The following is a 15,472-nucleotide window of genomic DNA, read 5'->3' on the forward strand; positions in this document are numbered from 1 at the left end:
TTGTTTTGTTTTTAATATAGTGAATTTTGGGTACACAATATGCTTCAATGTAACGTGAATCCCTATTTTTGGGTACACAATATGCTTCAATGTAACGTGAATCCCTATTTGATTTTTTTGGTTTGGGCTTGTGTTAAGTTTTTCATTTTTGGATATATTGAATTATATTTTTATGAACTGTGCTTTATTTCTAAAGTGGATTGTTATGGATTTTTCTTGATTGAGGCTTGTGTGTTTTCATATTAATTGTTTTAGTCGTTTTTTAGGTATGTAGACACATTCTACTGTTACTTAAGGTGGAATTGTATTGATTCTTCTTGATGGGGCTTTGGGTTTCTTTCATCATTATTTGTTCCATTTGTTGTTGATATATTGAATTGAGATAATTTGACACACTGCGGTAAATAAAGTGATTTGTGTATGATGTTCAATGGTTTCAAGTGTTCGTTTAGTTTTTATTATATATTATATATTGTGCTTAGTATCTTTTGCTTTTCGTGTTTAATTTTCTGTTTAAAATTCATGGGAATTCTAATTTAGTTTTTCTTTGTTTGTTTGTTTGTTTTGTTTTGTTTTGTTTTTTAATATAGTGAATTGGGTACAAAATATGCTTCAATGTAACGTGAATCCTTATTTGATTTTTTTGGTTTGGGCTTGTGTTAAGTTTTTCATTTTTGGATATATTGAATTGTATTTTTATGAACTGTGCTTTATATCAAAGGTGGATTGTTATGGATTTTTCTTGATAGAGGCTTGTGTGTTTTTATTATTAATTATTTTAGTTGTTTTTTATGTAGACACATTTTGCTGTAACTTAAGGTGAATTTGTATTGATTTTTCTTGATGGGGCTTTGGGTTTCTTTCATCATTATTTGTTCCTTTTGTTGTTGATATATTGAATTGATATAATTTGACACACTGCGGTAAATAAAGTGATTTGTGTATGATGGTGGTTTCAAGTGTTCTATTAGTTTTTGAACAGCATTTTCGTGTGATCTTTTTAGTTGTTGAATGATTAGATTATAGTATAATCAACTAATTCACCATAATCAATTACTATACACCACTTTCATTTTTAAGCCTCGTATGGGTGATGCGAAGAAGTGATATTAACTATTATTTACATGGTATATACTAAAAATTGTCATTTCTCCTATCATACTTGTTGAGATAAAAGATTTAAAAGTTTTCAACTTAAATTGCATTAAAAGCAATCATAAAAATGCCCAATCACACATTTTTTATTGTTTGATGGTTTGATTACATACTTTTTAAGTTCAATGTCCCAACTGCACAAAAGCAATACATTCAGTGACCGGTTTGATAATTGTTCTTAATTGTTTTGTAGTTTTAATGAGAGGTTAGAAAGTAAAATTTGGTTGTCCATGTAGTAGAAGTCTAATTTATATGGACTAACTTCATTGTGAGAATCCGATTAACTTTCCCATGGCCGTAAGCATAAGGAGCGGAAGAGAGACACAGAGCAAAAGTAGAGCTTCATGCGGCGACAGTTTCATCATCAAACACATGTACGATCCGAACCAAGAACACACTGATATCTGCGGCCACGGTTTCAGTGGCAACTGATGCAGCACCGACATGATAACCGCCACGGAAGCTATGAACCCGGCGGAGTTTAACAGCACGAAGGGGCCGGCGAGGCTCGAATAATCCCTCGTCGTTTCGCTGTCCTGGGAAACCACGCCGGCAAAGGAGCACGCGGCTAAGAACGTCGTGGCCGCCGTCAACATCGCCATGATTAGGATCACATTTTGCTGTTTTAAGTTCACGGAGTCATTGCATTTTACTACTCCGGAAGGGGGCCAATAGAAACCCCTCCTGGAACCCTCCGCCGCCTTTGAACTCTGTTTTGCCGGATTGTTTATAGTAATATCTGTCAGGCCCGGAATTGTGGGGGGAAGGGGAGGGGGAGGTGGAGTTGGAGCAATCATGCCTTTTATTGATCTCACGGCGTTACTTGATTCAGCAGACATTATTACAGAAATCTGCATTCATAATTTGGGGTGTCAAACTGGGTCGAAATCTGCACGTCAACCCTAAATGCTCCGCAATGGAGTTAGTTATGACCTAAAACTTTTTCCCTGCGAAAGTGTAGGCGGAAGGGTCAAGTCCCCCGGGTTGTTATGCCGTGGACCCAGGTCCACCTTGCAAGGTGGACCTGGGTCTACATTCACATACACTATACTCTACATTCACACTTTGTAAACTCCACATTCACACATTACAGGATTATATGTTTAGTAACTATATTACCATTGTTATGCATCCACACATTCAAAACTCTATATTCACAGGTCCTATACTCCATATTCACAACTTGAGAACTCCACATTCACACATTACAGGGCTACAAGTTGCTAGAACTTCTTAACTTTACTACAGATTCACACATGCATAACTTTACATTCACGATTTCTATACTCCATATTCACAATTTGAAACCTCCACATTCACACATTTCTGGACAACTCTACATTCACACAATCATAAATCTACATTCACGATTTCTATACTCTACATTCACGAAAAAAAAAAAAACAGACAAAAACGAGGTAATTTTGGACCTAGGTCCAAGGTGGACCCCTTGGACCTGGGTCCACAGCATAATTTGCCCAAGTCCACCCTACCTTTCAAAATGTGGCCCTATTAGCTACTTGCACATTGGCTAATAGCCTCGTAAGCGTTTATTCTAACACATTCCATGCATTGAACTTTGATAAAAAGAAAACCATATATACCTTGAAAACATACCTTGAGTGGTTTTGTTCCACAAGGATTGTTCAGGTTGATAAGATCATAGAATTTGCGCATTTCCTTGATGATGCTATTAACATGAACGAAATGTGCCACTATTGAAATCTTTAATTTCAAACACACACACACACAAAAAAAAACATGGGATCATGTTTCCTAAACATTAGAAGAAAATACAAGTAAGCTAGATTTCCAGTTACCTGCTTTCTTGATTCAGGTTCTATGAGTTTAAGGAGCAGAGTTTGTTTTTTGTCCTGAAAGTGATGGTCGTCTCCTTCTTTGACCTCTCTCTTCTCTATATCAACAAGATACTCTTTGATTCTGGGAATGCTGAAACATCTAGTGGGAATCACAGATTTCACTGAAAGTGAAGCCAACCCTTCCATGGTGAATTAAAAATGTATGGTTTAATTTGTGTGAATGTGTGTTCATAGAACTTATGATTTGTTTGTATATATAGGTGCATCTGACAGGGGTGTGAATACAAAGTTTGGTGGCATTTTGAAACTTGTTGGGGTGTTTCTTATGGAGAGACTTTGCGTTTAGGAAAATCTTGCTGGGTCAAAGCTAGAAATGGGAATTGCTCAGAAATTGCAATTTTATAACAAATCTCTTGCATGGAAAGCCCACAAAAATTGTGGGGAAATTTCATAGTAAAACACAATAAAAGGATTGCTAATTTACAAGCCAATTCTCTTCGACATAGGCAAATTATTGCATAGACCATGGTCCACGCAGCTGTGTGGACCAAAAATAAAAAGTACATTATTTTTGTATTGAAGGTACATTATTGTTGTACTGTAGATATATTATTTGATAGTATATATCAAATAATGTACCTTCAGTACAAAAATAATGTACCCTAAAATAATGTACCTATAGTACAAAAATAATGTACTTTTTATTTTTGGTCCACACAGCTATGTAGACCATGGTCCATGCAATAATGATTGCGTCACATATATGTTTGAAACTATCAATAATAAAATGTTGGGATTGTAAGATGCTAAATAATTGCCAAATGAATTATCCAAGATTTTCTACATCCATTTCAATTTTCAAATATTGTAAGCATGGCTAAAAATCACTAGGAGTCGGGAGGAGGCGCCGGTGTTTTTTTTTTTTTTTTTTTTTAATTTTAAAAATACGTTTAATTTTTTAAAATTTGTTAAGACTAATAATTATAAACTATTTAATAATTTAATAGTTAATACTAAAATATTAAATATTAACTTACAAAACATCTAGAGTTTCAAGAATTTAGGGTTATTTAATTAAAAACGATGTCATTTTGAGTGAAATAATATATCAAAAAAAGAACAATAACTAATCGACCGACTAAGCGGCTTAGTTGGTGCCTAGGAGGCCTAGGCAGTAAACACCTAAGTGGTCTAAGTAGTGCTTAGGCGGTCACCTAGACCACCGATTAGAGTGATACACTAGACAGCTTGCTGACGCCTAGGCGGGATTTTCAACACTAATTGTAAGTTAGGAAAGAATAAAAAGAAAGTGAGCATCTTTCATTTTTCCATCAAACTTTAAAAATGAATTGCAACAATTATGGAGTGACATTAATACGTCACAAGTTTGATTCTCTAACTTAGAAATGTATCAAAAAAAATCCAATTACGAGGCGCTAATTTACTACATAATTTTTGGGCTTATTACCGAAATGGTCCCTCGACTATTGCGAAATTACCAATTTGGTCCTCGACAATTTTTCGTGCCCAATTTAGTCCCTCGACTTTGAAATTTTTAACCAATTTGGTCCTCCGTTTATTTTACCGTTAAACATCCGTTAAATCGGGATCAAATTGGTAATTTTGTTATAGTCAAGGGACTAAATTGGTAATTTTTCAATAGTCAAGGGATCAAATTGGTAACTAATTTTTCACTGAAATGGTCCCTTGACTATTGAAAAATTACCAATTTGGTCCCTTGACTATAGCAAAATTACCAATTTGGTCCCGATTTAACGGATGTTTAACGGTAAAATAAACGGAGGACCAAATTGGTTAAAAATTTCAAAGTCGAGGGACTAAATTGGGCACGAAAAATTGTCGAGGACCAAATTAGTAATTTCGCAATAGTCGAGGGACCATTTCGGTAATAAACTCATAATTTTTTTACAATAAAGACTATACTCAAGAATGATACTCCGTATTATTTTAATTCTTTTTTAAAATTTATTTAAAATTAGGAAAAATAAATTGGAAATTGTTTCTTGATAAAATCAAAGAGATAATTAGATGTATCATCCGTAGAGGAATGGAAATGTGATCTGAAATTGGCGATCTCAGACTCATTCCCCTTAGTTGAATCCAATGTTGTTTACCAATGTTGTTTTATGTGGTATATATAGTGAAACCCCAAAGTGACGAAAGTGTAGAATTTTGAAAAGAAAGTGATCGAAAATTTTGTGAAAATTTTCCTTGGTAAGATGGCCAGGAAGTGTTATTACTGAGCAATTTCATGAAGGAAACAAATTTATACAATGAAAACTTTCCACTCAAGAAGGCAGATTGCTTGAATTCGGCAAATTATTTTGTGTATCCAGATTTGAAATACACTATTTACATACTGACGGTTTACAATTCATATATTGAATTTTCACAAATGTTCACAATTGATATGCTGAATATTCAGTATATAATTGTGAACATTCAATATGTAAATTGATCTCTTTGTGGGAAAGAATTTCGGGAGTATTCGAGTTCGATTCCCACAAGTGACGATTCCCTTTGGGCCAGCTCCCGTGCCTCCTGGAGCAAGTAGGGATTAGTCGGGTGGATTCAGACCGTTAAATGGACCGAGAAAGATCCAGAACACCTTGTGAACTTACCAAAAAAAATGTAAATTATGATGGGTGCAACATGCAAGGTGGACTCGGGTCTATGGTATAAATATTGTCACCAAACCGGTTGGCAATTCCCGCTATAATCTGTGAGACTTGTCATGGGTCCTGTTGAACTTGTTGGCAAACTCATTGAGGGGCCTTTTAATAGAAAAAAAAAATTTCCAAAACGCCATTCAAAAAAATTGCTTTGAATAGTGTTTCGAATTTTAGTATTTTAGAAGAAAACGCTGCTCCAAAAAGTTACAAACTCTATAATTGGCTTATTTAATCAAGTCAACAATGTTAAATCAGCCTATTTTGGAAATCAGAGAGCTTCTTTTGCCTGCCGTAATGTAGAATGTAGATAACTAGATAAGGGGTGTGAAAGAATGAAGTACGAAAAAGGGACTGCAACAAACTCACTATGCAAATAGTGGCCACGACTTGGACTGCAACCGCGATTTCTCTAAAAGCTTTAAGTGACGATTATTTGCAGATTCGGAAGACTTTTTGGGCAATTTTTAGACAGAACACTCAGACTATTTTCACTCTCTACATCCTAAGGTTAGAATAGCTCATCAATTTTAGTTGACCTTGTAGATTAAGTTCTTTTGGCTAGAATCAACTTCAATCCAAGCTTGTATCTTCAATTTGCATTGGATCAAAGATAAGTTTTCATTACTTTCATTTCAATTCAGTCAAATTTCATTTGTGCTTCCATTATATGCAATTTAATTATGCTTTCATTTCACTAGTCTAATCACGAGTAGCTGGCTAGGGTTCTTGTTGCGTATAATGACTCAATTCATCTCTTGTGTGATCTAGATAAAATTATGATTGAGAATATGGAATTGTGTTGTATCTATGAAAGTAAACACTCAATTAGCCACATTACTCGCAATCTTGATTTTGCTTTGAGAAAAGAGGATTAAGAGAAGACTTGTAGGCTAAGTGCTTGACAAACTGTCCCAACTACCATTGAACTCCAATGGCTATGAGGATGGCATTGATACAATTGTTCCCTCTCCCTTGGCTTTTGCTTGGCCATTGCATAATCCCCAATCCTAGGATACCACATAACATCTAGGCAAGGGTTGGCCTCGTCCATCCCACAATCCTCCAATTTACCATTGATTATTACTTCTATTGTTTGTTTGCTTGTTATTTTTGCACTGTATAGCTTTACCTATGCTATAACATGGTTCTAACTATCTACACTATAATGTAATAGCAATTTCCCAATAACTTATCCACAACCAGTACTTCTCGATCCTCACAAAAATTATAAAGAAAAGTTGAATACAGTAAAACAATAAAGAGTGTTTGGTTTTCCTCAAAATAATAATAATAATAATAATAATAATAATAATAATAATAATAATAATAAAGAGTGTTTGGTTAATATCTGTTCCACTCACTCAGTCACTTATATGACCTTATTTAGTTTAAAGGAGCTTAAAATTTTTTAAGAAATATAAACTTTTCAAATTTAATTTTTAGTTATTTTTTATCCCATCTAAAGAATCTCATTTTCTCCCATTACTTATGTTATATGAGATTTTTATCTTGATTATTTTTTGGTGACGATGAAAATTCGTAGTCACTACCCAAAAGTGTGCATTGAGTAAGCTCCCCGTCTTGTGATCCTAGCCAACAAAAGACTACAAGGAGATAAATCAGCCTAGTTGCCTGCTAACCAGCTTAAACCAGGAATCCCCATTCATCTTGAATTTTTAATATAGACATTCTGTCAAGTGATTTCAAGACGATAAAGAAAAAAACTAACATTCATAATACAAATATGGTGGAAACAAATTTCAAAAAAAAAAAAAAAACTTGGTTATTTACAAACAGAATACAGTTGCAGCTTGCAAGACTTTAGTAGCTAAATTTGTAAGAGTTGAATGCAAAATTTACATCCATTCCAAGGACTTAACCCTAAGTCCTAACACCTTTGTTGTCCCTACATGGGTACATTAGGCCCTTTCATATTCTTTTTTTAACGAGGTTTTCTCGTCGCCCTGTGACCCTAGCCGGCAAAGACTGACCGGCTTAAACCCAAGGGTTTGAGGATCGAACCTCCAACCTCTCGGTTGTAGGTAGAGCACTCTTACCATTTGGGCTGTCCCTACGGACAACCTTTCATATTCTTATTCTCGAAAGAGAATGTGATTAAGCCTATGAGCCAATCTATTGTATTTTGCTCCTATTGTTAAGAATATATTCCATATAATACATAAAACATAAATGTGAAATTCAACTATTAGTTTAGACTTTTAGTTGAGATGGAGCACATGCTTCAATTTGGTATCAGCGTCAACTTCATTGGTTCGAATTTCTGCACCGTCCCGACTGAAGGACATCTTTTTCTTGACAAGATGAAAGCAAAGACCTCAGATTTGAAAGTCCACAAGAATCTAGCCATCAGAGCCACAACCAACAAAAGAAGAATGACACTGAAGGTGTACAAGCAAAACACCTGGAAGCCTGTGAAGATTTGGCCACTTGCAGTGATCACCACAAAGTGTGGAACCAATCTCTCTAGCATCATCATGTAACTCATAAACAAAGATAACAACACGAATAGTGAAACCGCTCTAACTTCAAAGGACCAATTCCCTCTCGCCGAGCAAATCGCGACAAAGATGGATATCATGCTAAACACAAACGCCAATGTGTTGGACATGAGAAACCAGAAGCCTTCGGGAAGTGACTTAGGAGAGAACAAAACCTCATTGGAACTAAAGGTTGTCATCAAGTGGTGGGAGTTCTTATTAACCCCAAATATCATGGAGGAGTTATAAAGAACTGGGTAGGTAGCTCCAGCTGCGAATACCATTCCACTCAGCAACATAGCTGGTGCTGTTGGAGATGAAGTCATTGCCTCCTCGTTTGACTGTGGATAGTTTGAAGGCATTGCAACTCTGACCTCCTGCAGGAGCAACACCAGGAGCACAACAAGAGTGACGTCAATTTTAACCCGAAACTGATGGACTAACTCAATAAGACTGAAAAATTTTAGACTTAGTACGATAAAAAAGATTAGTCTGATAAGCCCGATGATACAAACGGGTTAGCCTAAAATATAGTGGGCTAGCTTGAGCCACTCAAGGCTATTATTTATTCTATAGGGGATGTTGAACAAAATATATAAGGAATTTATACGTAGCTATTTTTATTAAATTTGTAAATGAAATTTTAACAAATTTACTACAAAATAAAATATTTTTATGAAAATAAATAATGAAAAAACTTATTATAATTATTATATCAATATATTATAGTATAAATATATTAATTATTTTTGGTTAGAATTTAGAAATATAATTACTAAGTCTTAATTACAACAAAAAAAAAAAACAAACAAACAAACAAACAAACAAAAAAAAAGGCACCTAGCAATTTTTATAAACTTGGGTAATGGAAATAATAATTCTTAAACTAACTTGATAAAAGAAGAGAGTGAAGAGAGGTGTGAAAATAAAGAATCCAGCAAATGCTTTCTGTCAATAAAACTAGGAAGGCTTTTTCTAAAATCTGGCCTTTTCCATTGATAATGAATTTTCATTTGACTTTATTTTCATTGAATACCCAAACAAAAAAAATCTAAAAAATGATTTTCGAAAGTTATTTTTCAAGTTTTTAAACAGACCCACAGACCCTAAGGGTATGTTTCGAAACCAGAAAAATGACTTATGAAAAATGTTTTCTGGAAAATGAGTCAAAACATCTCCATTTCTCGTGTAAAAAAAAAAGTACTGGTTTTCGGAAACCATAAAGGTAAAAAGCAGAAGATAGCGGATTAAAGCTGAGGAAGCATTCTCGGAAAAAGTCAAAAAAATAAGAAGCAGTTAGATCAGAAAATGACTTCCCCTCTCCCCATCCCCCCCCCCCCAAAAAACACGAGAAAATGATTTCCATCCGAGTTTTCAAACACACCCTAAAAGTATTGTTATTCTCCCAATTGTAATCAGAACAGATAAATATATGAACTAAATAAGTGGAGTTATAAAGTTGATGAGCTTGATCCAAACTAATGACAAAATCTCACATGGGAGGAAACGATCCAACTCAACAAGGAGATGAAGCTAACCTGAACAGAGTTTGTTGAGGCTTCTATTCCAAAGGAAGCTTTGCTGGAGCCATTTGTTGTGTTCCGATCAGCAAGCTTGTTAGGCAAACTCTTCACCACATTTAGGGAACCCATCTTTCACCAAATGCACAGAGCAGAGTAATATATACTTTCTAAGCTCTATGAGCTTTGATTGTTTGGCTTAACGTTGAAGCTATCGGTATATATAATGCCGTGTTAAACCCTTCTTTCAGTGAATAAAGTTGCAATTCACAATGGGAAGGTTCATGAAGATTATTAAGAAAATCACTTACCATGTCTAGCATTTCACCATTACTTCTAGATTGTGTGTGTGTGTATATGCCTGTGTGCACGTATAGGTATGTATGTATATGTGTGTGAATGTACATGTGTGTGTATGAGTGTATATATGTGTTCGCAAATATAAGTTTAAACTCCAAACTTAAGGACCCCTAATGTCCATACCCTTCTTCTGTGAAGAGAAGTAAATTGTGGAATGTGCTTTCAGTGATGTGAGTATTGTGTTTTTTTCCCAGAGTCTCATCTCATCGTTGGCCATTCGATCTTGGGTCTATGCCGAGCACTATACCCTTACACTCAGACTTTCGACCACTAATCCAGGTGTGCGCGTATGTGTGTGTGGGGATCATCTGAGAGTTAACCAAGCAGATGAAGGGTTCTGTAAGTGGGAACAGAAACCGAAGATAAAATTACCAGAAAATGAAACTAATAATTCAAGAAACTGCTTCTGAGGTGCATTCTGGTAGAGGGAGTAATTTCTTTTGATTTTCCTGTTTATACCATGTAAATTGCATCCGGAATTGAAGGACGCGTGATGGCAGACCAGGTTAAGGCCCATGATGGTTAATAGGGGTTTTGGGATTGTTATGCCGTGGACTTAGGTCCACCTTGCAAGGTGGACATGGGTCTACATTGACATACACTATATTCTACATGCACATACACTATACTCTACATTCACAATTTGTAAACTCCACATTCACACATTACATGGTTATATGTTTAGTAACTATTTACCATGTTATGCATTCACACATTCAAAACTCTATATTCACAAGTCCTATACTCCACATTCACAACGTGAGAACTCCACATTAACACATTACAAGGCTACAAGTTGTTAGAACTTCTTAACTCTATTACAGATTCACACATGCATAATTATACATTCACGATTTTTATACTTCATATTCACAATTTGAAACCTCCACATTCACACATTTCTAGACAATTCTACATTTACACAATCATAAATCTACATTCACGATTTCTATGCTCTACATTCACACTTTGAAACCTCTACATTCACACATTTTTGGACAACTCTATATTCAGCAATATGTTTACTAGTTTTAAAAATTTTAAAAATTAAAAAAAATTAAAAAAAAAAAAAAAAAAGACAAAAACGACGTAGTTTTGGACCCAGGTCCACCTTGCACAGCATAATTTGCCGGGGTTTTGAACTTGGATCAATTATTAAGGTAAGTGGGCAAAAGGTGGGCTGGTTAGAATATAATAATGTGGGGCGGATTAGTAAGTAATTAAGTATTAAGTAATAGCGAGATGGGGTCCAAAGTATGGGAAACCATGGCAAATTATTGTGTGGACTATGATCCACATAGTGTTGTATGGACCATAATATAAAGTATATTTTTAATATGTTAAATGTACATTATTTGTGTACTGAATATACATTATACAATATAATGTATATCTCCTGAATACAATGTACATTTTCAATATACAATGTAAAAAAAAAAAAAAAAAAAAAAAGAATGGAACACTAAAGTAAACAAGCCCAATGCTTTTCGGTTGCAATAACTTCTTCTGATGAGGGTAATTTGTTGTGGGCAAATTATACTATGGATCATGGTCACATTGCAATGTAGATCATGGATAAATGTTTATTTTTAATATATTAAAGATTTTTTTTACTGAAAATATATTATTTGGTATACTAACAAATAATGAACTTTCTATACACACAAAGAAAAATGAACGTAGTAAAAATAAATATTTAATATATTAATAATGACCTTTCACTATATTAAAAATGAATCCTATATTTGTGAGAGTAAACCATGATTATATTAAACCATGATTCATGGTATAATGATTATTTTTTGTGATTAATGTACATTTTGCAAGTAACTCTTCTTGGAAAAATGTTAAGTTGCATGGGGTTGCCAACGGCTACAAGAGCAGTGATAAAACCACATAGACCAGACATGTTGGATGTTTAATTTGTGGTGAGGGTTTGTGAACATCAAGAGGGAATTGAGATAAAAATAACACTTTGAACAAGTAAAAAAAAAAAACACTTTTAATTTCATACTTAGATTACGGTATAAATTTAGTTTCTTATTGTTCTACCATTCTAAATATATATGTTCCTAAATTAGTCACTTAAATGTATCTTTTCATCATTTACTAAAGAAAAGACTACTAAGGTAAAGGACGAAAAAAAAAAACACTTTAAAAGACAAAAAGATCAAGCCACTTAGATAATGGATTAAGAAAGATATTTACAACGACATAAAAATTGGAGATTAGGGACCGTTTAAAAGCACACAGAAAATGACTTCTGAAGGTCATTTTTTTGAACTTTTCCATGTTTAAGTATTCAAAGTCATTAAGTGACTTTTCCATGGGAGTTGCCAACCACCATAAGAGCGTTGGTGATAAAACCACATCGACCAAGACATATTGGATGCTCACGGTGAGGGGTTAATTTGTGGATGTCAAGAGGGAATTGAGATTAAAATAACATGTTTACAACGATATGAGATTTAGAGACAAAATTTACATTAAAACGGTGAACATATACTATATTGTACCGCTACACGTGCAATTCTCCCACGACCTTACCAACGATTGCTCGTCCACTTCTACGAACAAAACTCCACAACCACCTCACCATGAGTGCGACAGCCAGTGAAAGAAGGGCCAAAAAGAGGGTGCATAAACACAACATCTCAAACCCTGTTAGAATGTGGCCATTCCAAGTGATCACCACAAAGTGTGGAACCACCTGTTTTACCATCACCACATAACTAACAAACAAGGCAGCCAAGACAAATGATGACAATACTCGAACCCCAAAGCCACACTTGCAACCATCCTGCAAGCATATTGCCACGAATATCAAAATCACACTCGACACAAACGTGAAGGTTGTGGCTGTAAGGAACCAAAACCCACTTGGAAACAACCTGGGAGAAAACAAAACATCCTTGGCATTGATTGATCGTCTTCCCAAATGTTTAGTACTGTTGTCGTTGAGTGGAAATATGATTGAGTAGTTATAGAGACCAGCGTAGGTAGCTACAGCAGTGAAAACCAGAATTGTTAGCAGCAGAGAATATTGCTTTTGAGATGTATTCTTCCCCTTAATTGGTTTCCCTGGTTGCGAGTAGTTCAAAACTGGTCTTTCCATGGCCTCCCCCCTCTTGTTTGGCATCACACATTTAACCTCCTGCACAAGTAGCAACAAAAGTTCATGTCAAGAAAACTCCACATTAAGCTTACATTAATCAATGATCCAATAACCTAAGTCAACCTTGATGCATAAAGAAAAGAAAAAATAGCATATTTAGTCCTTGAATTATACCTACTTATTAGACTCAATCTCTCAAATATTGCCAAGTCTAATTTTTGACAGGAAATGTTCATGTCAAGAATACTCCACATCAAGCTTACATAGATCAATGATTCAAGATTTCAAGTCAATCTTGATGCACAGAGAAAATTTTTTTTAGAGAAAATGTTTTAATATTAAGCATTTATAACTACCTCAAACGCTAGGGCTAGTTGCAAAGGTATATCTTTATTTTTCTTTATACTATTGCAGGCATGGTGATGAACTTGGCCCTTCATCAGGGACCCTAGCCATCTGGTGCTGGACTTGGCCCTTTATGCACCTATCAACCTTAATTGGAAGTTACCTCGCTACTAGCTATAATTTTTTGCATAATGATGAACTTGGCCCTTCATCAGAGACCTCCGCTCAACAATCCCCTAGTCATCTGGACTTGGTCCTTCATGCACCTGTCAACCTTAATTGGAAGTTACCTTGCTACTAGCTATAATTTTTTGCATAAGATGTAAGTACTTGATCTTAACAAGTGGTATCAAAGCACAAGTCATGCGTTCAAGTCCCAACAAGGGTAAACTGTGTAATTAAGGTTGCCAAGTGCTGGGAAAACTGTTAGACGAAAGCTGGTGATAGACGATGTCCAGCACCATATGGCTATAGCTTTTGGCGTAGGGCGTAATGATAAGTGTTTGATCTTAACAAGCTGTATATTTAATCCCTGAGTTATACCTCAGCCTTTCTCAAAAATCTGCGTAGTAAAAGAAAGAAAAATTGGGAAATGAGTGATGATTCCTGAACAAAGAGGCATACCTGAACATGTGGAGGGGCATTACATTTCACAACCCTCTTGCCCCTGCTGTGTCTTGCTGGTGCCTGCATCATGCTTTGTTTGAATGGCATGTCATAAAATAAAGCAAGAAAATTAACAAGTGTTTACTCGAATATGCGGTGATACAATTTGGTTTGTAAACTCCGGAAAAGCGGAGTATCTCATATATAATACACATTAGAAACGAGTATGCATCTATCTCTGTAAATTGCCGGAGCAAATCCAGAAATTTTCTAGGAAAAAAACCTTGCATTGCATACTGGCCTGCAGGTTTTCTTCCCATTTCTAGTGTGGAAAGCTATTCTTCCCCGTGTAGGGCCAAAGGCCAACCATGTTAACCCCTTCATACCTTGGTGTGATATGATATGTATGATACCGGTACACGTCGAAGTTGACTCTCTTGCACTGGTTCGTTACATTACCTCATCTACAATGATCCTATGGAAAGTTCGAGGTGCGCTTAGTCGGATTCATTCGCGGTTGGTCTCTTGGTCTTCGATCATCAACTGTTCATGTTTATCTGGAAGCTAACCGAGTTGCGGATGCTTCACAGGAATTGCTCTGCACATCAGCTACAAGTTTTTCTTCCTTTAGTTTGTTACCAGGAAATGTTAAACTGGCCCTATTGTATGACTTTCGGGGCTTTGCTGCTCCTAGATCTTTTCCTTCTCAATAGAAAATGTTACTTTATTTTTAATTGTTAAAAAAAAAAAACAAAAAAAAAACAAAAAAAACCTAGGCTGATAGCAAAGGAAGAGGTTGTAAGAGTAAACAAGAATTGTGGGGAATTGAAGATAAAATTTCCTTCAGCTTTCACAGAAAATCATAGCTCAAATCAGAGAAACTGTATGAGGTACAAGTCAAGGGGGCAGTTTCTTTTTATTTTCCTTTGTGTACCATGTAAATTGTATCTCAATTTAATTTAAAAGGAACCCACAAGTCTGGAAATTTGTAGGAAAAGAGAGGGAACTAGACTGCTGACTTAACAAAAAAAATCATGAAAATCTAATAATTAAAGATGTTAATCGAGTCAGCTCACTCGTTTTAGATTTTTTTTTTAATAACACTCAGTTTTAGATTAGTCCTATTAGAATGTCAAATTTATTAAGTTTAAAAATTTTGTACCCTAATCCTAAAGTTTCAAACTTATCAGACGGGCTCAAATAAAATTTTTAGCATATAGTAAGTTAAGACTTTTACTACTTTTTTTTTTTTTTGGTATAGCCTAAACGAGCCAAAATGACTAACCCAACAACCCAATAAAGCTTGTTCGGTTAGGTCAAATTTCTTATCAACTTGCTTTTTTTTTTTTTTTTTTTTTTT

General features: G+C 35.1%; 2 protein-coding genes across 3 annotated transcripts; both read right to left on the reverse strand.

Annotated features, from left to right (window-relative positions):
* Nucleotides 1–606: 606 nt before the first annotated feature.
* On the reverse strand, nt 607–3,161 carry LOC116004736. Its single transcript, XM_031244898.1, has 3 exons — nt 2,976–3,161; nt 2,773–2,880; nt 607–2,006 (listed from the first exon to the last, which is right to left on the reverse strand). The coding sequence occupies exons 1-3, from the start codon at nt 3,159–3,161 to the stop codon at nt 1,419–1,421; spliced, it is 882 nt and encodes a 293-aa protein (XP_031100758.1). The 3' UTR covers nt 607–1,418.
* A 9,169-nt stretch (nt 3,162–12,330) lies between these two features.
* On the reverse strand, nt 12,331–14,380 carry LOC116005356. Of its 2 annotated transcripts, XM_031245638.1 has the most exons (3): nt 14,131–14,380; nt 12,938–13,200; nt 12,331–12,846 (listed from the first exon to the last, which is right to left on the reverse strand). In XM_031245638.1, exons 1-3 carry the CDS (start codon nt 14,218–14,220, stop codon nt 12,768–12,770), a joined length of 432 nt encoding a protein of 143 aa, XP_031101498.1. In that variant the 5' UTR covers nt 14,221–14,380; the 3' UTR covers nt 12,331–12,767. The 2 variants fall into 2 exon arrangements, with proteins under 2 accessions (XP_031101498.1, XP_031101496.1); XM_031245636.1 differs by having other exon boundaries at nt 12,331–13,200.
* Between the last annotated feature and the right edge of the window lie 1,092 nt (nt 14,381–15,472).

The sequence above is a fragment of the Ipomoea triloba genome, chromosome 14 (assembly GCF_003576645.1).
Source record: "Ipomoea triloba cultivar NCNSP0323 chromosome 14, ASM357664v1".
In the NCBI taxonomy this organism is placed as follows: Eukaryota; Viridiplantae; Streptophyta; class Magnoliopsida; order Solanales; family Convolvulaceae; genus Ipomoea; species Ipomoea triloba.

What these genes read in the sequence shown, in the direction of transcription:
- LOC116004736 (XM_031244898.1), bottom strand. Translation starts at nt 3,161, where the DNA reads ATGGAAGGGTTGGCTTCACTTTCAGTGAAATCTGTGATTCCCACTAGA. An exon ending in AACCTGAATCAAGAAAGCAG is followed by an intron (nt 2,881 to 2,975) that starts GTAACTGGAAAT and finishes TTGAAATTAAAG; the next exon opens with ATTTCAATAGTGGCACATTT. An exon ending in GTGGAACAAAACCACTCAAG is followed by an intron (nt 2,007 to 2,772) that starts GTATGTTTTCAA and finishes TTATGAATGCAG; the next exon opens with ATTTCTGTAATAATGTCTGC.
- LOC116005356 (XM_031245636.1), bottom strand. Translation starts at nt 14,220, where the DNA reads ATGCCATTCAAACAAAGCATGATGCAGGCACCAGCAAGACACAGCAGG. An exon ending in ATGCCCCTCCACATGTTCAG is followed by an intron (nt 13,201 to 14,130) that starts GTATGCCTCTTT and finishes CTACTTGTGCAG; the next exon opens with GAGGTTAAATGTGTGATGCC.